The following is a 22,086-nucleotide window of genomic DNA, read 5'->3' as shown; positions in this document are numbered from 1 at the left end:
ATGAACTGGCCTTGGCTGTTGTGCACGCAGATGCGTTTGCTTGGCCCCCAAGCTCTGGTTCCCCCACTGACGGCACCCTGCCCTTAACTCCAGAAACACGCCCTGGAGACAGGCACTAAAGGGAACCTTATATTTCACAGGCTTCGTTTTGATGGCAAAAAAAATTGTGTAATAATAATAATGTAATAATAATAAAAAAAATACAATACTGAAAAGTATCGCTCGGGGGGGTAGGGGTTGCCCCTCCTGCCGTGGCTCGTGCTGGCTCAGGTGGCCGCTTAAGGCCGCAGGGTGGGTCTGAGATGAACCTGCAGAATAATCCGAGCTGAGCTTCCCCTGTCAGGCCCGGGGCTCCAGCCCTCGGGAACGGTCCTGCGGATCTTGGAGCTGGGTCTGCCCCTGGCAGCAAGGCACAGACTGCGGGCCTCAGGGCTCCTGGAGGTCAGGCAGGTCAGCCAGCAGCATGGGGGAGTCCATCTGGATCTCACGCTGCAGGGACTCGATGTCAGCAGGGTTTATGCCGTGGCCCTCGAGCCAGTCGGCGAGCAGGGAGGCTGAGAGCGAGGCTGAGTCGGCCTGGCTGAGGGCGGCAAGGGGGAGAGTGGGGTGAGGGGCTCCTCCTGTGCTGGGAGCCCCTAGCCATAGCCCATTCTGGAGTCCCGGCCCAGCTCTTACCCGTCCTGTGGCCCGTCAGCCACGCCCATGTCGAAAGACTGGTTTAGGAATTCCTCCAGGTCAAAGCCAACGCCATAGCCCGCTCCACTGCCCTTTGGGGTGCCGGAGAACACGGGGGGCAAGGGGTCCTCCACCTGCAGGGGATGATGGCAGCTTACAACGCGGGAACCACCCAGCGCCAACTGAGGTCTGCAGGGCGCCCCACCCTGACACTGCCCTCAAGTGGCCCTGGACACCTGTGGTGACAGCCCCAGCCTCAACAAACACTGAGTGCGGGCTGGGGTCTCCAACGACCGGCTCATCAGCGCTACGCTCCTTCTGCGAGCGAGCAGGCAGGCTAGGAGAGCTCGAGCCCGGTCTGCCGCTCCGCTCCACGGGACCAGGACACACAACAGCCTCTCCTGCACCCAGCGACCTCCCAAGCCCACCTCCCCTGGATTCAGATCCAGGCATCCCCACGGCCAGGCCTCTCCCCTCACCTGCGACTTGGACAGCTGCTGGGTCACCAGGGTGACGTCGGGTGATTCGGAGGTGGAGGGCTGAGGGGCCCCCCCGGGGTCTGGAGGGGGTGGGCCAGAGGGGAAGTAAGGCAGAACGCTCTGGGCGCTGGCGCCAGGCAGCCCAGGGGGGGCCCCCAGCGGCCGGGGGGCCAGGAGGCCGGAGGAGGCGGTGGTCTGGGGTGGAGCGGCCGCAGGCCCAGCGGGCGGGCAGGCAGGCTGTGGCGGGGGGGCCGCAGGCGGGCTGCGGGGCCGGGCGGGGGGCGGCGTGGGAGCGGGGGCCGGGGGCCGGGCCATGCGAGTCCAGCGCTCCAGCAGGCTGCGGTCGTTGTCGCTGAGCACCAGGCCGGCCAGGGGGTCGGCGGAGGGGCCCCCGGAGGCCCCAGCGCCCCGCTCCTTGCGCTCCCGCTCCTGCCGCCGCTTCTCCCGCTCCTTGGCCCGCTCCTGCCGTCGCCGCCGCTTCTCCTCCCGCTCCCGCTGGCGCTCCTGGGCTGTCACCGGCTTCCGAGGCTCGGGAGCTTCCAGGGGGGCGCTGGGGCCATCTGCGGAGAAGACGGGAGGGTGACGATAAGAGCCTGTCCAGGCCTGGGGCCCCTCTGCCTCTCGCTCCCCAGCCAGCCGCGGCCTCTGCCAGGCACCTCGGAGCCGGCTCCGCAAGGACTTGAGCAGGGCGGCCTTGAGGGCAGCCTTGGTGTTGTCTGAGATGGCTCCCTCCCTCTTTGGAGGGGCTGGTTCACTGGCCGGCGGGGGCGGCTGCAGGGTCAGATCGATGGTGTCGGGCGCAGGGCCAGGGCATGGCAGTGGGGCCGGCGGAGGGGACTCCATGGCACAGTCCCCACTGGGAGCCCAGGGACTGGGCATCTCAACATCGGGGCAGCCGGGCTCACTGGCCACAGGCTGTAGGGAAGGCTGGAAGCGGATCTGCTGGCGGATGCCCTCGCGCCGTGCGTGGAAGTCTTCGATCTCGGCCACGATAGCCTCCTTAATGCGTTCCCGTGTGAGGGCTTCGCGGTCAAAGGCAAAGTCAAAGGGCGGGGCGCAGTCAGGCTCGTCATCGGGGTCGTGGTACTTGGCCAGGAAGGGGTGGCGAAGGGCGGCAGCTGCTGAGATGCGGGCACTGGGCTCAAAACGCAGCATGCGCCCCAGCAGGGAGAGGGCCTGGCGGTCGGCACCCGGGTACACCGTCTCCCAGGGCACAGGCTGGCGTGGCGGCAGGCTCTGGATGTAGGCCCGCACCCTCTCAGCCCCAACGGCCTGAATCACGGCCGGTGACGGGGTACCCAGCACCATCATGATCAGCTGCAGCTGGTGCACATAGTTTTTGCCTGGGAAGAGCTGGCGGCGGGCCAGCATCTCCCCAAAGATGCAGCCCACGGACCACAGGTCGATAGCCTGCGTGTACTCGTGCAGCGAGAGCATGAGTTCGGGGGCACGGTACCAGCGCGTGGCCACATACTCAGTCATGAAGTACTGGTGCTCGGCGGGCGAGGTGCACAAGCCTCGGGCCATGCCAAAGTCCCCGATCTTGAGCTCGCAGTTCTCGTTCACCAGCAGGTTGGAGGGCTTGAGGTCGCGATGGATGACCTGAGCCGAGTGCATGTACTTGAGGCCCCGCAGCAGCTGGTACAGGAAGTAGCGCACATGCTCCAGCGTCAATGGCTGCGAGGAGTGGATGATCTGGTGCAGGTCACTCTCCATCAGGTCCAGAACCACATAGCTGAGGGGCAGGGGAGACAGGCAGGGGCTGTCTTGCCCACCCTCCAGCCCCAGCCTCACCACGCCCTCCCGCTCCAGACAGCTCATGGCCTTACTCTCAGACTCTGCAGGGGCCACCCACTGGGTATGAAAATTCTAGATTCTCTACAACTCTTCCATTAACTTAAGTGAAGTGAAATTGCTTTTCTCTCCAGATCTAGTTTCACCATCAGAGTAAAGGTCGGGTTGGACTAAACCAGGCTGGCCAACATGTTTTGTTCGGGAGCCCTCTCCATTGTTTGGTAGTGGCTGCTTGAAAGACTACGATGAAAACTGTAAAGTCGTCTCCATTTTCTGTAGGACAGTGTTCTGTGATTGACTAGTGATGTCTGCTACGGGAATAAAAAGGTACAGATACAGAATGAACGTCCTACGTTTGCCAAGCTACATACTGAGGTCCTATAAAACTGTTACTTCTGCATTCTTCTTGAGGAATCACATGTATCCCTGGCAAAGCCCTAAGGGAGCACTGATCCTAGAATCGCAGGAATTTTCCCAGCCTGCCCTACATTAGGTTCAGCTACCCTTCTAGAACTTCAGCAATATGGCCCCAGCGTTCAGAAAAGGTCCCTGCTCGGTCTCCCTCTTCCATCCCCGCTCCTTACACAGATTTGAACTCGCCATAGGGCACAGTGGGCCTCAGGATGTCCTTGATGGCAATGATGTTGTCGTGCTTGAAGTGTTTGAGGATCTTCAGCTCCCTGAGGGTCCGCTTGGCATTGGTCACCACGTCAAAAGCGTTAGGGATCTTCTTAATGGCCACCTGCTGACCTGGGGAACAGGGGAAAAGCAGATGCCACAAGGTACCCTGGTTAGCTGCAGAGTAGCACAAGGCCCCTTTCAATACCTCCCTTTGCGGACGCAAGTGACAACAGCTACCACTTACAGGGTACCTACTTTGTGCCAGGCTCTGTGCTAAGCATAGTACATACGTTATCAGATTTTCCCTTCACCTCCTTCCTGAGGCGGGTACTCATAGCTGAAAGTTAGAGATATGGAGACCTGGGCTCAGTAGCTTGCTGGGCATTGCACAGCTAGTTAGTGGTAGACTCTAGACTCTCACACCTGTGCTCACTCTACCTCCCTACACTCTGCATCTCAGACCTCATCCATCCCACCACCAACCCCGAGCGCCAGTCTCTGGCTCCAGAACACACTCTGGAGAACCTCCATTCGGGTCTAACGCCGACTGTCACCTAAGGAGGAAGTAGGCTGATGCGCTGGCAAAGCCACCAGAGTTTCAGAGACCCGAGCCCAATACAGAGGCCGGCCCCCAGAGGCACCCAACCCATGCTTGCTGACTTGACCCAGAATTCACATCCCAGCGTCCCCTATGGCTGCTTGGGACGGGGCGGGTCTCAGCCCCCGGGAACCGGTTTCCAAACGTGCGAGCAAGGCCGGGCGGGTCGCTCACCGGTGAGGCGGCGGCGCGCGGAGGACACCACCCCATAGGCCCCGTTGCCGATGGTCTCGATGATCTCGTACTCGTCCCCCACGTCGAAGGTCACGTCGAAGGAGCGCGCCTTCAGCAGGGCCAGGTTCTTGGCCGCCACGGAGGCGGCGGGGCCGGTGGGTTCCGCCTTCCCCGGCCCGGGGGGCTCTCCGGAGCCATCCTCGCCGTCGTCCTCCTTCAGGGGCTCAGCCATGGCGTCTGCGTGGGGACGCGGGCGAGCAGGGGCCCGGCCCCGGACTCAGGGGGCCCCCCGGAGCCTCCAGGCCCGCAGGCCGAGCGGCGCACGCACCCTGTGTCCCGCACCCGCGGGAGCCCGGAGCTCAGGCCCGCGCGGGACGCGGGGTCGGCGGTGGGGGAGGCGCAGCGAGGCGCGGTCCAGGAAGAAAGCGAGGGGCGGGGCGCCCGCTCTCCTCGGTCGGCACTCGGCGGATGGCGCTTTACCCCGATGCCGCCCAGGCCCTCGGAGGTCCCGGCTCCCCGGCTCCCCGGCGTCGCCGGCTTTCAGTCCCTGGGTCGGGGTGATGGGTGGGACCCGAAGACCCACTCGCTCACTGGGTCGGGCCGCCGCCACCACCACCACCTCAGCAGCGCGCGGTCTCCCGTCCCGCCCCCCAAGACCACGCCTCCGCAGGCTCTGGCCAATCCGTGGGCGGTCTCCGCGGAGGTGCCCACCCCTTCCACTTGCTGCGTCCAATCAGCGCCCACCGGCCAAGGAAGCCGCGCCTCCACCCGCGCCCGCGCCGCTGTCCAGTCCCCCGGCGGGAGCCGCCCAACCCGCGCTCGGCTTTCGCAGCGGCTCTGCGGCCTGGTGCCCTCCTCGGACGCATGCGCGCTGGCAGCCCCGGGCGCCGCGAGACTGGAAAGCACCGCCCCCGCGTGCGCGGGCACGCGCATCCACTCCGATCCGCCAGGTGGCCTCTGGTCAGTTGCTGCTGGTCCTGGGAGCTTGGAGGGTTGAGGTGACTAGATGTTACCTTGGCGGCCGCATCACTCAGTCCCCCTCCTTCAGCCCCTTCTTCCCTTATCAGCCTCTATCGCCCCGGGGATTGCGCCCCCCATTTTCCCGATGGGCCCCGGGAGCCCGGCGCTGGGAAAGCGTCGTCCCAGGTAGAAGGTGATCCGTCCCATCCAACCACGGAGATCCCGGTCCTCCGGGTTACAGAGCGTCGGCCCGAAGCCTCCACTGACTTCCGGTGGCTGGTCTCCTCTTAGCTTCCGGCGTCGCCGGGCCTCGGCTCGCGGTTTCCCGGTCTCGGGCGTGACGCCTCCGTGGGGCGGCTCCGTCTAGCGACTCCCGCGCCTTGCCTGCGGGGCAGCGGGCGGGGCCGCGGCGTCAACTACGCCCGCTCGCTGGAGGCCGCGTGTCCACCAGTGTCTTGGGAGGAAGCGTCCGGGGTCGGGAGCCCAGGAGTTAGGCCTGAGCGCCTCGGCGAGGGTCCATCCCTTCCGTCCCAACTGGTGGCTGAAGAGTAGATCCAGACCAGAAAGGAATTTTGTTTACATTCCCCACTGTTGTGGTTGTTTTATTTTTTACTAAAACATACATAAAGTTCCACATAAGTGTATCAATCAGTTTTCACAAACCTAACACCTCAGCGTATAGAATTCAAATGGAGAAAACCAAAAATACAGAACGTTGCCAGCTCTTCAGAAGCCCTTTCTCTTTTCTTGTGGTGACAGTTTCTTTCTGTTAACTCTTCCATACTTTGTGGGGGGTTTTGCACTGAAATTTAAGAGGTTCACTAGGACCCATACATTAGGATGGAAAAGTAGAGACTGCGTTCTTAAAAACACGACATAAGGAAACACGTCTAGGAGTAGAAGGTCAGCCCCAGAACAAATAGATACCTCGTATTTCGACATGGAAAAACCACATGGGCCTCCTGAGTTAGCTGAACTATACATTTGTTTCTGATTTTCCTGACAGCACAGCAAAAAGCCAAATTCTCTCTTACGTGATTAGCCTTGAACATTAATAAACCACATTCATGGGAAGTGGACCTTTTCTGCCCTGATTTCTGAAAATATTTCCGTGATGGCCTTTCCTTAAGTGACAGTAGACAGTCTTCCCTAACTCTGAAATATGTGCGGGATAAGTTCTGCGGTGCCCGTCAGTGAAAAGAGAGGGCGTAAAGCAGCAGGACCCATAAACGCGTCTTCTCAGGGAACCTGGTGGCCAGCTCTGTGATGGTCCCGTCTGCTGTGGGAATAAAGCATAAAGTAGCAGAAGAGACCCATAAATTGCGAATCCTTTAAATACTTCTCTATAAATATTCCAGCTAGGATCGGTATACAAGTTACAGACATTTCAACTTCCTTGGCAAAAACTCCTGATTCTCACTGACTTTTGAGATTGATACACAATGAGCTGCTTTACTCCTGCCCCTACTAGGCCCTGACTCCGTCCTGGAATAGTCATCAATTATCTAACATTCTCAGCCTTGCCTTAAGACCTTGCTGCATTTGACACAACTGACTACTTCAAGAAAAAGTTGTTTCATATGGCTCAAAACTCAAATCTTAATTAAAAAGTTCAAGTGAAAAATCTTGGTCTCACGCCAGGTGGCCGATTTTATAGTTTCCTACCGGAAGTAAGAAGAAACAATATAAATTCAACACAAGCAAATACTAATACACACTCTTACCCACCTCCCCTTTACTCTACAAAAAGGTAACAAATTCTTTACAATTTTCCTGCAGATCATGCAGTATCAAAAACCAGACGGATCTCTCATTCTTTTTTTGTTATAACAGCGTTTTTGAGATATAATTTACATACCATAAAACATTTACAGTGTACAATTCAGTACATGAATTTAGTTCGTTCACAGAGTTGTGCAACCATCACCACTGCCTAATTTTGGAACATTTTCATCACCCCAAGAAGAAAGCCATTAGTCACTCCTCATTTCCCCTCCCCAGCCCCTGGCAACCACTAATCTGTGTGGAGTTGCCTATTGTGGACGTTTCAGATCAATGGAATTATACACCGTGTGACCTTTTGTGCCTGACTTCCTTCACTCAGCATAATGTTTTCCAGGTTCATCCTTGTGGCATGTGTCAGAACTTCATTCTTTCTTAAGGCTGAATATATTACACTGTATAGATAGACCACATTTTGTTTATCCCATCATCAGTTGATGGACATTTAGGTTGTTTCTAGTTGCGGAGCACAGGCTCCGGACACGCAGGCTCAGCGGCCATGGCTCACAGGCCCAGCCGCTCCGTGGCATGTGGGATCTTCCCGGACCAGGGCACGAACCCGTGTCCCCTGCATCGGCAGGCGGACTCTCAACCACTGAGCCACCAGGGAAGCCCAACTTTTAAAAACTTTTTGAGGAGCTGCCAGACTGTTTACTTGAGTGGCTGCACCACTTTACAATCTCACCAGTATATCTGAGGGTTCCAATTTCTCCACATCCTCACCAACACTTGTTATTTTCCTTTTTTTTTCTGTTTTAAATTGTAGTCATCCTGGTGGGTGTGAAGTGGTCTGTCATTGTGGCTTTGATCTGCATTACTCTCATGACTAATGATGTTGAGCATCTTTTCATGTGCTTATCGACCATGTTTCTTCTTTGGGGAAATGTCTGGTCAGTGTCTGTTCAGTTCCTTTTCTGTTTTGAATTGTGTGATTTGCCTTTTTATTGTTGAGTTGCAGAGTTCTTTATATAGTCTGGATATAAGTTCCTTATTAGACGTATGATTTACATATTTATTCCCATTCTGTGGGTCATCTTATCAGTTTCTTGGTGGTATCATTTGAAGCACAAAAGTTTTTAATTGCAATTAACTCTGATTTATCTATTTTGCCTTTTGTCACTTGTGCTTTTGATGTCATGCCTAAGAAACCATCTCATTCTTTTTTATTTTTAAAGTTTTTCATTTTTTATTTTTACTTATTTTTTTGGTGGTCACATCACGCAGCTTGCGGTATCTTAGTTCTTGGACCCCGGACCAAACCCGGGCCCTCAGCAGTGAAAGCACGGAGACCTAACCACTGGACCGCTAGGAAATTCCCATCTCATTCTTTTTTACAGCTGCATAGTACCACTTTTCAGATATAATCTATTTACCCAAGACCTATAGGTGGACACTTTTTGCTATTGCAAACGATGTAGTGCTAAAGTATCTTGAACACATCGTTTCGTGTGCTGTGAGTCCAAGCCACCCAGAAGCGGGCGTGTGCCAAGTTGAAGAGCGCTGCACTCGTGACTTTAACGGTGTCAAATCCCTGTCCTTACAGATTATATCACTTTAGGCTCCCACCAGCAGTGTGAGAGGAGGAGTCACACGGTGCTTTTTAAAAGTTTGGAGTTGTTTGCCTATGTTGACAATGGGAGACGTCCCCTAAAAATCCCGGTTTCTGGTTTCTTTTGGAAAGCTGGAAGATCTGTCAGCGTCAAAGCTGCATTTCCACAAAGCGTTAGTGGACTCTAACAGAGCGGTAGCCTCGCCATTGAAATGGGGGCTCTCCTGCTCACCGGTCCCCACCACTCCCCGACTGCGTCCCCAGCACAGGCCGACTGTCACATGCCATTCATCACATGCTTGTACCAGCGTAGAAACACCTTAGTAAAAGCAGGGAAATGAAAGAGGCCCAGGGGACATATCTCCAAAAGAAGGGGGAGGGGGAGGGGAGGGGAGGGCAGGGGGAGGAGGGGGAGGGGAGGGCAGGGGGAGGAGGGGGAGGGGAGGCCAGGGGGAGGAGGGGGAGAAGCAGCAACTAAGCTGTGGGAATGAAGAGGGTCTCCTGACACAGACCACTGCTCAGCCCTCCTGGCCGTGCCTCCTGCCTGGCCACATGCACGTCCAAGTTCACGATTTAGGCCACTGGGAGCCTCCGAAGAGGTTTGAGTAGAACACCCTTCAGAATTGCCTTCCTGAGAAATATTTCTGGCAAATGGTGTGGAAGGCATGCTTGAGAAAAGGCTGGAGAAAAGGAGATTATTATGCCGTCCAGGTGACAGCCCTGACGGGGCTCTGGACCAAGCAGCGGCAGTGGATCCCTGAAGACGGATGTGGAGGGAGGTGAGAGCAGGAAGCGTGGGTTGTGTCAGAGCTTCTGTGGAGACAATGGGGGTGTCACCAAGATCCGGACACCTGAGCTGCGTGGTGGATGCAGGTGAGGCCGTTCAGCTACATCCAAGCACCTGGTGAGCCCCGTCTCTGATCCCAGCCCCGGAGGCCCTCCTGGGCTGCAGAGCCTTAACCCTCGTCATGTTGGGCGTATCGGGGAGCCCCGGATGGCGGACTCCTTCCAACAACCTTCAGGGACCGCCCCCCTTTGTCGATAGTCTCAGCAAAGGTTCGGGGTGGCCTCTCATTGGACAGGCTAGTGGGGGGCGTGGGAGGAAGCATGCTGATTGGCCAGACCTGAGTCACCTGTCCACCTCTGGAAGGGCGAGCGGCCGAGAGCCATTTTCCCAAAGGAAACCTGGGCTTTAAGGAAGGACGGACGGCTGCCAGTAGGAATGAGATGTGCCCCACACATCTGCACCCCTCTGCCGCCAGAGGAAGTGCAGGGGAAGTCTGAGGAGCAGAGAGCAGGGTCTCTGTCCGGGAAGCTGCTATTCCGACATGACTGCCTCCCCTCCAACCCCAAAGGCCCTTAGTTTCCAGAAGACACACTTTGGGATCAGGAACAGCTGAGTTTGAATCTCCTGCTCTGCCACGTCGCAGCCAGGGCATTCTTTACTGTGTATTTCTGTGTCATAACCAGGGACACGTGGTCCCCGCCCCTCTCTCACCAGGGAGCCCAACCCTCGGCCGGCAGTGTCTGCCCCTGTGGCCGGCGCTGAGGAGGAGAGGCTCAGGCCCCGGGGGTGAGGAGAGGACGCCTGCTCAGGCGGGGAAGTCACGGAGGGACATCCAGGTCGGGACCAGCCAGGTGAGAGGACTGGGAGGAGGGGGAGGGGAGGGTTAAGCAGAGGGAGCAGCAGGTGCAAAGGGCAGGTGTGAGTGAGCTCGGCACACGTCTCGGGACACAGAGACCCGCGTGGAGGTGGCAGGGGGAGGGGCACACAGAGACGGGCTGGAGAGGTGGGCAGACGACCACCGTGCAGGACCCCCGGGGCCCTGACCTCAGTGTCCCTGTCTGCAAAGTAGGGATGTTCAGACCTCCCTGGTTGGGCTGTTTTCTGGGTTTGAGAAATGACAGCCCAGCCAGGAGAGTCCCAGGCATGGGCCTGGCCCTCTGGAGGTGCTGGACCAGCCGTGGTCACTCAGGCGGACACCCCCAGGCCCAGGGGCATTCGAGCCGTGTCTTGGGTGTGTAAACAGTTCTACCCTCACCCTCTTCCAGAGGGAGTCACTGGCCCTGTTAACAGCTGAGAAATGGGTTCAGCAGGGGAGGGGGTGAGTGACCTAGGGCCACGTGCAGGGTGGGGGTGTGCAGGGAGGGGACTGCCTCCACCCCCGGGGTTCCCGGTACCCAGCTGCGCTCTCCCCGCGCAGACACGCCTCTGTGGCTAAGGCCGCCAGCCTTGAGTCACCCAGTGAGTGGCTGGGGCCCCCGGGGGGAAGCCCGCGAAGCTCACACCCCGTCTGCAGAGGCCAAGGCAGCGGCACCAGGACCCACTGGTCAGCCTGCGGCCCCTCCCCCCTTCTCCTTCCCCACTTTCCTTAGCTGGCCCTCCTGCCCCTGCTCCTAGCAGAGAGGGTGGCCTGCGGGCCCTGAGAAGGGGGCCAGCTTAATGGATGAACCTGCAAAGGACGCTGCCTGCTCTCAGTGGGGCCCTCAGCACCAGTGGGACAGGGTGGTGAGGGGAGTCTGGGGGCCAGAACCCCTTCCGTGAGCCCGCAGGACCCACCACAGAGGTAATGACTGAGTTAAGAGCCCCTCAGCCGGTGACTTCAGAAAGCCTCAGTCTCCCCTTCTGCGTAGTGAGGGTCGTGATTAAAAGAACATGAAGAGCTGGTCTAAACTACAGCTGGTTCCCGGCCTGCTGTTAACCACGTAAACGGCCGAGGCTGGGGGCAGGCAGGACTCTGGGCAGGCTGGAGGGAGGGCCCCCAGTCGGGGGACAGGGCAAGCCATGGCAGCGGGTTCTCCCAGCCTTCAATCTGAGACGATCAGGCTGCAAATAAAAGGAAACCACCAACCATGGCCTAAACACATGAAGATTTGTTTTTCTTTCATCACAAGAAATCCAGAGGACTTTGTTGACCTCAGTTTAGTGGCTCAGTAACGCTTGTCAGGGACTGAGGCTCCACCCTTCCGACTGGCTGTCATCCTCGTGACATTTTGCCTCTCTTAGCTCATGGCTGCAAAATGGCTGCTGCACTCCAGCCATCACATTCATGCTCCAGGCAGGATAAAGGATGAAGGGAGAAGAACATGGCACTACCTCTGTCCCCTGTCATCACAAGAGCAAACACCTTCCTGGTAGCCCTCAGCAGATGTGCACTTCCGTCTCCTTAGACAGAGCTGCGTCACATGGCCAGCCCTACCTGCAAGGGAGGCCCAGAAATCAAGTGCTTAGATAGGCACCTTGCTGCCCCCCAAATCAGGAGTGGTTAGAAGTGGAGAACAGATATTGAGTAGGTAGCTCACAGGTGGAAGGGGCAAAGCCACATCTACTCATCAAGAGGGCAGGTGGGAGGTGCCCTAGTGCCCAAGACCAAGACAGGACTCTTCTCGGAGACACTGGAGGCTGGGGGGCTGGATTCCCTCACTCGGGGTCCATGGCCTCCCAGTACAGACCACCCTCATCTCTCCCGGCCCTGGGGGCTCCACGTTCCTTCCCAAAGGTGGCGGGTGCCAAGGCCCCCCCTTGGCCCAGAGCTCATATCGCAGGTGATGAGCAGTGCGGCAGGGGTGGGTGTGAGGCAGGTGCTGGGCGGCAGCTTCAGCTGCCCCTGCCGTCTCCTCCAGTGCTGCTGAGCCCTCCGGGCCACACCGCCACACTGTGACACACACACGCTGGCACAGTCATGGCACAGTGCTCACGTGTACACGCGGTCCACTTAGGTTGCTGGATCACAGACACGCTCATGCCCACCCAGGACACACAGAATACGGGGCATCACTGTGCACACACATTCACACACAGGGACGCACACGCAACAGCGTTCACGTACGCACAGATCTGCACACGCGGGCACACAGGGGCACACACAGATACACGAACTACTGGGACGTACGCTCCCTCCGGGCGCATGCTGGGCCTGTTCTGCCTCAGCGCCCGGAGCAGCCAGGCCAGCTCCGTCCCCACAGGTTGTAGGGGAAAGAGGAGGGGACGTTTCTGCCTGAACGTGCCTGCCCCTTGGGAGAGCTGAGCCTCGGGGGCTGCCGTGAGGGGAACCAGGACGGGCAGGGAGGGGGCTGCTGCGGGGACCTGCCCACGGGACACGGAGCCGGGCAGCGGTCGGTGCCGCGGCTCAGTCCCCCGAGGCGGGGGATACTCCCCAAGGCCAGCCTGTGGGTGCGTGGAGGGGACAGCAGGAGGCCTGCGTGGGTGGGCTGACCTCAGGGTCCGGTGGCTCTGCCTTGGGCCGCTCGTGGCTTCTCAGCACCCTCTCCTCAGCCCTGCTTCCACCACCTGCACACCCAGGCCGACCAGGACCCTGGGGGCGGGTCCACGCTCTGTCCCAGCACCTGTGGCTGCGCCGTCAGGGTGCCGTCCTTGTGGTCCCGATGGCCCAGTGGCTGGGCAAACGATGGACGACCTTGCCCCTCCCCGAGCATTCCCGAGGCCTGCGCTGGGCCTGCCTGGGTGTGAGGGTGGAGCCAGGTCTGTTCTCTGTCCTCCGTGAGCAGGGATGACTGTCACCAGGACGCCACCCTCACCGCTCACGCCTCTCCTGGCCCCTCCTCCTGGTGGCTTGGCCCGGGGCCCTCTCCTCAACCAGAACTCCTCCCCAAGCTCTGCACCGAGCACTGTCAACCCTGCTCCAGCCTGGCCCGCCCTCCCTCCCTCCCTCCCTCCCCTGAGCGCCTATCCAACACCTGGTGCTCCCCAAACGTCTCCAGGGGACGCCCCACAAGCCCCCAGGACCTGTGACCACTACCACGCTCACCAACGCCCCACCCATCTCACCCTCACGCTGATCGACCACTTGCACAGCAGGCCCGAGTCCAAAACCTCAGTCACTCACCCCACCTCACTGAGCATCTACTCTGTGCCAGACAGAATCCTGGGTGCTGGGGAGTTGGCAGTGAACACGACAGGTGCTAATCTCCCCACCTGAGGAATGTGGATTTGGGCTGGGAGAGAGCAGCAAAGCCACTCAATTACACAGCATCTCAGGTGGCAGCCCCAGGCGTGGACTCGAGAAGCGCTGACGGTGGGAGGAGGTGGTTTTACACGGATGGTCAGGGAAGGCCAGTGGAGGTGGTGACATCGGAGCAAGGACTTGACGGGAGAGAGGGAACGAGCCCTGTGGAGATCGGGCAGCGGGAACAGCAAGTGCAAAGGCCCTGAGGCAGGGTGTGCCTGGCCTGTTTGAGAATCAGCGAGGAAGCTGCAGCTGGAGCAGCCTGAGTAGGGGCGACAGGGCAGGAGAAGCACCGTTTTCACTGCTGACTGCCTGGTCCCAGCCGCCATCATTTCTCGCCGGGACCCCTGCTGTCATCTCCGAGTCACCGTCCTCTTGGTCTCCTCTCGCTCCTGTAACCAATTCCCTGCACAGCGGCCAGAGTGATCTTTTGAAAAACACAGATAGGTTGTGTCCCAACGTCCCCATCTCGTGGGATAAGGCCCTGCTCACGGAGAGTGGGGGGCAGATGGAGGAGGTGGCCGACTCGAAAGGACCAGCTGCCCTGAGGCCGAGTGCAGGGCGTGGCGGCAGCCCCAGCTGCCTGGTTCCTGTGAGGTCATCCCCTGCATTCATCTGCCTGATTTCCTCTCTCAGATTTGCTGGAAAAGCCCCGCGGAAACAGCTGGCAGGTGTGTGCAGGCCCAGGGATGGCTGGGGTGTGGGCTGGTGGGGAGGGAGTGGTCAGGATCACCGCAGTAGGAAGGAATGGCCCTTGGCGAACCTCTCAGAAGCAGCTGTGGCCCTCCACCTCCTCTGGCTGGCACCTATGGGTGGGCTGCAGATGAAACACAGGATGCCCAGCTGTGCTTGAATTTCAGATACGCAACGAACGGGTCTTTAGCTGTGGATGTCCAGTATTTTCATTTGCTAAATGTGGCAGCCCCAGCCTCCCAGCTTCCCTGGTCCCAAGCCTCAGCCCCACGTGGTGGCCAGAGAGCCCAGTTAAAACCCCAGTCGCTTCACATCCCCCCTCGCCTCGAAACCCTCCACGACTCTAAGGCCCTGAGTGATCTGGGCCCGGGGCACTCTCAACCCATCTCCTACCCCAGCGCTGTGCTGGGAAAGTGCTCTCTGAAAAAAAAAAAGTCAATAAAATGTAAAGCACTGAAAGCCCTAATTTTAGCATTTGCCAATTTCTGTGGCTGATTTAAAGCCCCCAGCACGTAGCTGGGGGCAGAGTTGCACAGGTGTCTCTGGTGTGTCGGCGCGAGGCCGTGCAAGCAGGCGCCAGTCCGCCTCTCTGTTCCTCAAGCACATTCTGCCCAGGGCCTGTGCACGTACTGTGCTCTCACTGTGCTGTGGAGATGCCCACCCCACATCCGTGCAGGCTTCTTCCGGGACTTTGCTCAGAGATGCTTCCTTGTGCATCTACCATCTACCGTAACCCGCCCCCATCACTCTCCAGCCCTTTTCTCTGCTTTATTTTTTTCTTCATAGCACTTACCACTGTCCCAAATTATCACAAACACGCTTCCTTGTGTCCCCACCAGAAAGTCAAGTGCATTAGGGCAAACAGCTGTGCCTGTCTTGTCTTCCACTTTACTCCAAGCACCTAGCCCAGGGCCTGGTACACAGTACGTGCTCAATAAATACCTGCTGAGCGAGCGGTAACTCTTGGCTCAGCGAGCTTGGTTCCCATGACCTTGGTGCTCATTCTGATGCTTGGTTGGAGCAATTCAATCCACCCCCAGCGTCCCATCAGAGGTGTTCCTTCTTTCTGCCCCGACCCCCTCCTGGCCACACCCCCCCCACAGGAGCCGGCTGGACGCAGACAGATTCCAGCCCAGGTCCACTCCCGCCCTTGAGCCTCCCTCAGCCTCGGTGAGGCTCTCTCCATCTCTGAGCCTCGTGGTTTTGTCCCCCGTGAGGGAGCATTTAACTTCCACCTCCTGAACTACTGTGGGGACCATAGTGGCTGAATGGATGGGAAAGCACTTTGCAACCCACAGCCCCTAAAATTCAGGAACCCCCATCCACCCCACTATTTCTCAGCGCGGAAGACATTTTGTAGTTATTAGAAACATCCCAGAACTATCACAAGTCCTTACAATCAGCTACACATGATGCAAAAGCATAACTCACTCAGCAACGGCATTTAAAAAAATCACCCATTTTCATCAAGTAGAAAACTGAGGAAGTGACTTTAACAATGCCATCTCCACTTCTCGACCACCACGTGGAGACACTTACGTGGCTCTGTCTCACCTGGGACGCTTTTTTAAAAAATCATCCTTCCGTGGTCCCTTTCTCACCCTTGGGGACTTCAATCCATTTAAAAATGATGTCATTCTAAATGCTCCTCGCTCTCAGCTGTTACTCTTCCTAGAGAGCTTCTTTTACCATTCCCCGGACCCCCTTCTTCCTTCCCTCAACCACCTGTCTCTCTCCTGGGCACCTGGGAAGGAGTGATGTCCCAGAGGAAAGAACCATCTGTCCAGGACCACAGAGAGTGGCCGGCACATGCCGCCCTGTCCCTCGAGCCTGTCGGGCCACGCCTCTGCCCCCGCGAGACCCAAAGATGAGGGATCAGATACCAAGGCCACAAGCGGGCTTTCTTTGCTCTACATGACGTCATCTAAAAATTCACCCAACATGACAAAATTAGGAGCTCTCGAGAAAACAGAGATTTCCCAGCTGTGGACGCCAACGCCTACGCCAAGCGCTGGGACCTGCTGGTGGGTGTGGCTTCCGGCCCACCAGCAGGCATCCGTGAGCAGGGCTGGGCATCTGATCAGATCGGTGGAGGCCTGTGCCATGTGAGTTGTTCAGTATTGTGAATGCCACCTCACCCTCACCGACTGCCTGGGACTAAGTGCGCCTCATTATCCCCTGGATTATCCCCATGCCTGAACGCTTTCGGCACAGGAGGAGAACAAAAGCTAGATGTGGAGATGCGCCTGTGAAGATCAACAGAAGCAGGCACGGTTCTTCGTGGGAGTGAAGAACGGGCAGCTCAACGCCTATTCTAACTGCGTCTCCCCTTCCTACCTTACCCGAGCTCAAGCTCCCAGACTCCCTTGCGGCTAGAAGAGGCCCTGAGACCCAGTTCTCGCTACTGGGTTGTGTGGGAGGCCCCGTCCTAGGCCAGGTCTTGCTGGGGATGCACGGCTTCTCCCCCTGCTCCACCTAGAACATAGCCCTGTACCTGGAGCTGAATCAGCGGTCTTGTTGTGAGGACAAAATCCACATGCTAAGCAGGTGGGGCGGGAAGATGGGGAGAACCCGGGTCCCTGGTGGTGTGGCCAAGCCAGCGTCAGTTCCGGGCTGTCTTGATGTTTGAGACAAACGAGCCTTATGTATTTGAGCCCTGATTGGCTTTTCCGTCACACACAGCCTGTCATGCCACATGCCCAACATGTAAACTCCTGGCAAGCTTCACTTATCCGCCTGGCTTTGGCTGACATTGAGTTTATATCCAATGGATTGAAAATGAATGGTTTTTTGTTTGTTTGTTTTGTTTTTTTTTTTGCGCTACGCGGGCCTCTCACTGTTGTGGCCTCTCCTGTTGCAGAGCACAGGCTCCGGACGCGCAGGCTCAGCAGCCATAGCTCACAGGCCCAGCCGCTCCGCGGCATATGGGATCTTCCCGGACCGGGGCACGAACCCGTGTCCTCTGCATCGGCAGGCGGACTCTCAACCACTGCGCCACCAGGGAAGCCCTGAAAATGAACGGTTTTGAAAGACCTACAGTACTTTCCGGAATTTGGCCAACGATTCAACTTGCCTGTCTCCAAGCAAGCTGGACTCCAACTGCATTACTGCCTTCGCCGTGGAGACCATTGCTCCCATTTGCTGAGCCCTGTGAGGTCGAGGTCTTATGATCCCCAGTTTCCTGTAAGCTGAGACGCAGAGAAGTTGAGCCATCAGCCCAAGGTCACACAGCTAGCGAGGAGCAGAGCTTAGATTGGAACCCAGCTCCCCCTGCTGGTTAACCCTTGGAAGAAGCTGCCCCTGGCACTTCCGCCTTGAACTTCAGGGTAAAGGGAGCAAGCCCGCTCCTGGGGCTGATTTGGAGACGTCAGGGATTCCCCCAGTCCTTCAAGTGACTCAGTGGGAAAAGGACAGTCCAGGCCATGCCCTCATCTTCCTAGTGAGACACTGGGGACCGGAGAGAGGCAATGACCTGCCCGGGACCACACTGCAAGTTGGGGACAGGCTGGAGACAGAGGCACCCTGCTTGGGCAGCTGCCCCAACCCAGACCGGGTGATTCTGTTGTGCTGCTAGAAGCTGGGGTCCCCTCCTGCCCAACTCTAGAGCCTCAGCCCTGGCCCACAAGGTCCCAGCGCCAGCACCCCCCAAAGTCCTCCGCTCACTTGTTCACTCACTCACAGTCATTCGACAAGTGCTTACTGAATGGGCGCTCGGGGAGTTTGAGTGTGGTCCAGGAGACCCGGTCAGGCCACAATCCCTCCATGGTGGAGAACGCCCTGCCCAACGAGGGCTTGTCTGGCGGACAGGATGGTCATCTGGAGCTCTACGTTCAACAGGAAGGTCAGGCGGAAAGGGTGGAAGGAACAGCACGTGCAAAGACGCCGTGATACACTGAATTATGCCCTTAAAAGGGCTTGGTTTGAAGTTCTGTGAATTCTACCTCAATACAAAGGAGGCACTTGTAATTTTAAAGTTGGGGACTTGCCTTGTGGCGCAGTGGTTAAGAATCTGCCTGCTAATGCAGGGCACACGGGTTCGAGCCCTGGTCTGGGAAGATCCCACATGCCGCGGAGCAACTAAGCCCGTGCGCCACAACTACTGAGCCTGTGCTCTAGAGCCCACGAGCCACAACTACTGAAGCCTATGTGCCTAGAGCCCATGCTCCGCAACAAGAGAAGCCACCGCAATGGGAAGCCCGTCCACTGCAACCAAGAGTAGCCCCCGCTCGCTGCAACTAGAGAAAGCCCGCATGCAGCAACGCAGACCCAACACAGCCAAAAATAAATAAATTTATAGAAAAAGAAATAATGAAAGAAAGTGGTGTATGTGTGCGGGCATCCAGTACCGCAAGGCTGAGGGGTGGGGGATGCAGGCAGCGGCGGGGGGGCCAGAGGGACCCGACAGGCCACAGAGGACCTGGACTTTGTCCCCGGTGACATTCAGCTGTGGGCCTGGCCTGTGCCCCCTTCTGCACCGAGCTCCACTGAGAGCTGTGAGGTGGGTTGGGAAGGAAGACCTAAGAGGGCTGTGAGAGGAAGGGACCCCGGTTAGATTGCACAGCCCTGCCACTACTCCCTGCGGCCCTGGGAAGCCCGGCCTCCCGCCTGCAGGACGAGCAGCACTACTGTCGCAGGGTCGCTATGATGTGGGTGCCGCAGAGCCCCCTGGGGTGTGCGGTGGCGGAGGGGAGGATGACCGTGGGTGCTGGCGGCGCCGCTGGCCTCTGCTTCTCACCTGAGATGGGGGGCAGGGCGGAGCTAGGGGATCCCCCACGCCACAGGGGCGCCGCTTCCTCTTGCCCAGGCCAGCTCCCCTTTGCCCCAACCTGGGCCTCAGGGCGGTGGTGGGGAGCGGCTGCTGCAGAGGTTAAATGTCCTGGGCTGACAGGGAGCTGCGGGCAGGGGGGACACCCACCCCTCGAGGGCCGGGAGTCCAGGCTCTCCTAAGACTGGCAGTCCAGACTTGGGTTCAAGTAACGGGCAGCTGTGCAGGGCAGAGATGGTGGCAGGTGGCAGGGGGCCTGTGCGAGGGTGGAACCAAGCTAACGGCAGCGTGCTAGGAGCCCAGCTGCCTTAGTCAGTAACCAGCCAACCCTGTCTCAAGAGAAATGCAAACAGAGCTGGGCACACACCTATAGTGAGTGTCTGGGCAGGAAAAGGGAGGAAACCTCCCCCGGGGCAGATTGGGATCAAGGGATCGAGGGATGGGGAGAGGAGATCACGATCAGTGGGGGACAGAGAGCAGACGTCAGCACTCTGGGGCCAGAGCTCAGCTGTGACGCCTCATTCTCCAGGGTGCAGGGCCCAGGCCGGCAAACGCCCACCACAGGGAGGGCCCAGCCACGTGGCCTTGGCAGGCTGGCATCTCTCTGGACAGCCGGTACCTCTGCGAGGGGGCCCTCATCTCCCAAGAGTGGGTACTCACAGGTGCCAACTGCTTTGGCAGGTGGGTGCAGCAGCCAGGAAGGGTGATGGAGAGGGCCCCAGGAGGGGGCGCCCAGCCTCTTCACCCCCCGCTTTCCACAGCTGCCCCAGTCCCACTTCAGCGTGACCCTGGGCCCACACTGACTGGCGCTGGACGCTTGTGAGAGCAAGTCCAGTGTGGAGGAGCTGCTCCTGTCCCCAGGAGGGCCTGGGGGCCTGGTCCTGGCCCGGCTGGCAAGGCCACCACCTCTCAGCAGTGCTGTTCAGCCTGTCCCTCTGGCTACCCGGTCCTGGCGTTTTTTCAAGGGGCAGCCCTGTTGGGTGCAGGGGTTTGATCCTGTCTTCGCTAAGGTCGGGAGCGGACGCCTGAGATAGCTGAGGGTGGGCCGGGCAGACAGCTGGGATGGAGCTGGGGCCCTGCACAGCCGGAAATGCCCGGAGTCCCTGAGCCCCGAGCACAGCCCAGCTCTGGCCTGCTGCTGGCTGGCACGTGGACACGGGCCTTGGGGCAGAGGGTGGCACTGGCACCTGCTATGCCTGCCCGGGTCAGCTTCCAGACCCACCCAGCCTGGAGGGCAGCCCTGGGCCCTCTCCCTGCCCCCTCCCTTGGGCCGCAGTGTGTCCCCAGTTTCACTGGGTGTGGCCCTGGGGAGACTGTGAGAGTCCAACGGATGACACGACGGAGCTGCGCTGAGAGGGACTTGGGGGTCCACTAAGAGAGGACGGGGAGAACTGGATGCCCAGGAGGGCAGGAAGTTTTGCGGCTGGACTGGTGCCAACCTGCTGAGGGTCCCCTCCCGCCCCACCTCGCAGACCTCTATATCCCGCCCCCAGAGCTGTGCAGCATCGCGCTGAGGCTGCTGCAGGCCAGCACCAGCCGAGACGCCTCCCGCCTCCAGGCTGACTGTCCTGACCCGAAGGCCAGCCTGCCCAAGGGCGCCCAGTGAGCCAGACCCCACGCCAGCCCACCCCACCTGGCGGTGCGGGTTCCAGCCTGGCCCTGCACAGGCCCCGAAAGGTGCCCCACCCGTCCCCACGGTCCCTCCTAAGGCCACTAGGCCTGGTCACCTCTCACGCTCCCGAGGGGCCACTGATCCGCACCCTGATGGCCATCCCAGAGACCCCGCCCCCTGGGGAGATTTAGGTTCTGTGCGGACGTGGGGCAGCCTTGGACATGGCCAGGTCTGCGGTTACGGGGAGCCCCTGGTTATTTGATAATAGCAAGCGTTTTGTTGAAAACTGTCCTTTGTGTAATACTGTGCCACAAGGAGGAAAGAGCTGGGCGAGAGTGGTAGCATCTGTGAAGACGCATTGTATCTGGGAGGGTGTGAGGGGTGGGGGACGGGATACGGCCAAGGCCTGGGGGAGGCCAACTCCCACCTGAGCCCCCGGCCCACCCACCCGGCCTCAGCCTCTCTTGTCAGAGGTGTGAACACTGGCTGCCCAAGCCCCCTCCCCTGTCAAGTATCTTTGCTCACCTGAGGCGGGTGGGGGGACGGTCGGTGGGCCCGGGCTGGCTGTGACTCCTCCTTCCCTCTCCCGCACAGGTGTCTCGTGCGACCCCCCTGGTCTGCTCCCAAGCTGGCAGCTGGCTGCTGCAGGGTGTGATGACCCGGGGGCCCTGCTGGGTGCGCAGCCTCCTTGAAGTCTTCACACCTGTCCACCCCTTCATTTTCTGGATCCGGGGTAAGGTCTCCAACGCCACCTTTGACACCCCAGCCAAGAGGCAGCCTTGGCGCTGGGCCAGGACCAGGCAATGAAGCAGTGAGGGTCGCGAGCCCGCGGAGTCCTGGGTTTGAATCCCGGCTCAGCTCCTTACCAGCTGCTGTGACTGTGTCCCAGTCACCTCGCCTCTGAATCTGCTTCCTCTTTTGTGCAACAGAGACTTACTCAATTATTCATCCACTCCACAGGCTGCCACCAGTGCTCACTTGTGCCAGGCAACCGGGACACGGGGTGGGCGCGGCCCCTGTCCTCACGGCGTCTGTGGGTCGGGAGAGACGAGCATTGGCCGGAGCTGTGACAGTAATAAATGTGCAAATGCGAACCGTGCTCAGAGCTAAGAGCAGGCGGACGACCCGCTCCGGCGGCCAGGCAGTGACGTCCTGAGGCCAGTGTCCTGGCGGGGCCGCGCTCGGGCTCGCCCCTCAGCGACTGGGGGTGCTCGGGCGGCCGGGGGCGGCCCCGCCGCAGCCTGTTTCCCGCCCCACGCGGAGGAGCGCCGGCGCGGGTTTAAGGATTCTCCAGGTCCCTCCCAGGTTTGTCTAATAAACTTTTGGGAGGCGAGGGTCTCAGAAGGCCCGAGGGAGCATCCGTTGACCCCACGCAGGCAGCTGCTGGTCCCACGCGGACTCTAGGAACCGGGGCCGG

At 59.1% G+C, this 22,086-nt stretch overlaps 1 protein-coding gene across 3 annotated transcripts; it reads right to left on the bottom strand.

Annotated features, from left to right (window-relative positions):
- Positions 1-107: 107 nt before the first annotated feature.
- MAPK7 (mitogen-activated protein kinase 7) lies at positions 108-21,699 on the bottom strand. Of its 3 annotated transcripts, none has more exons than XM_033846550.2 (7): positions 21,195-21,699; positions 4,342-6,580; positions 3,533-3,698; positions 1,811-2,889; positions 1,155-1,714; positions 676-809; positions 108-580 (listed from the first exon to the last, which is right to left on the bottom strand). In XM_033846550.2, exons 2-7 carry the CDS (start codon positions 4,571-4,573, stop codon positions 427-429), a joined length of 2,325 nt encoding a protein of 774 aa, XP_033702441.1. In that variant the 5' UTR covers positions 4,574-6,580; positions 21,195-21,699; the 3' UTR covers positions 108-426. The 3 variants fall into 3 exon arrangements, with proteins under 3 accessions (XP_033702441.1, XP_073654285.1, XP_033702442.1); XM_073798184.1 differs by having other exon boundaries at positions 4,342-6,577; XM_033846551.2 differs by lacking the exon at positions 21,195-21,699 and having other exon boundaries at positions 3,533-3,693; positions 4,342-4,510.
- Positions 21,700-22,086: the final 387 nt, after the last annotated feature.

This window comes from Tursiops truncatus, chromosome 20 (genome assembly GCF_011762595.2).
Source record: "Tursiops truncatus isolate mTurTru1 chromosome 20, mTurTru1.mat.Y, whole genome shotgun sequence".
Lineage (NCBI taxonomy): Eukaryota > Metazoa > Chordata > Mammalia > Artiodactyla > Delphinidae > Tursiops > Tursiops truncatus.
This window is presented reverse-complemented; position numbering and strand designations above follow the sequence as displayed.

Coding starts and splice junctions, on each gene's coding strand:
- MAPK7 (XM_033846550.2), bottom strand. CDS start 4,573: ATGGCTGAGCCCCTGAAGGAGGACGACGGCGAGGATGGCTCCGGAGAG. Junction 2,890..3,532: donor TATGGCGAGTTCAAATCTGT/GTAAGGAGCGGG, acceptor CCTGCCCCTCAG/CTATGTGGTTCTGGACCTGA. Junction 1,715..1,810: donor CTTGCGGAGCCGGCTCCGAG/GTGCCTGGCAGA, acceptor TCTTCTCCGCAG/ATGGCCCCAGCGCCCCCCTG.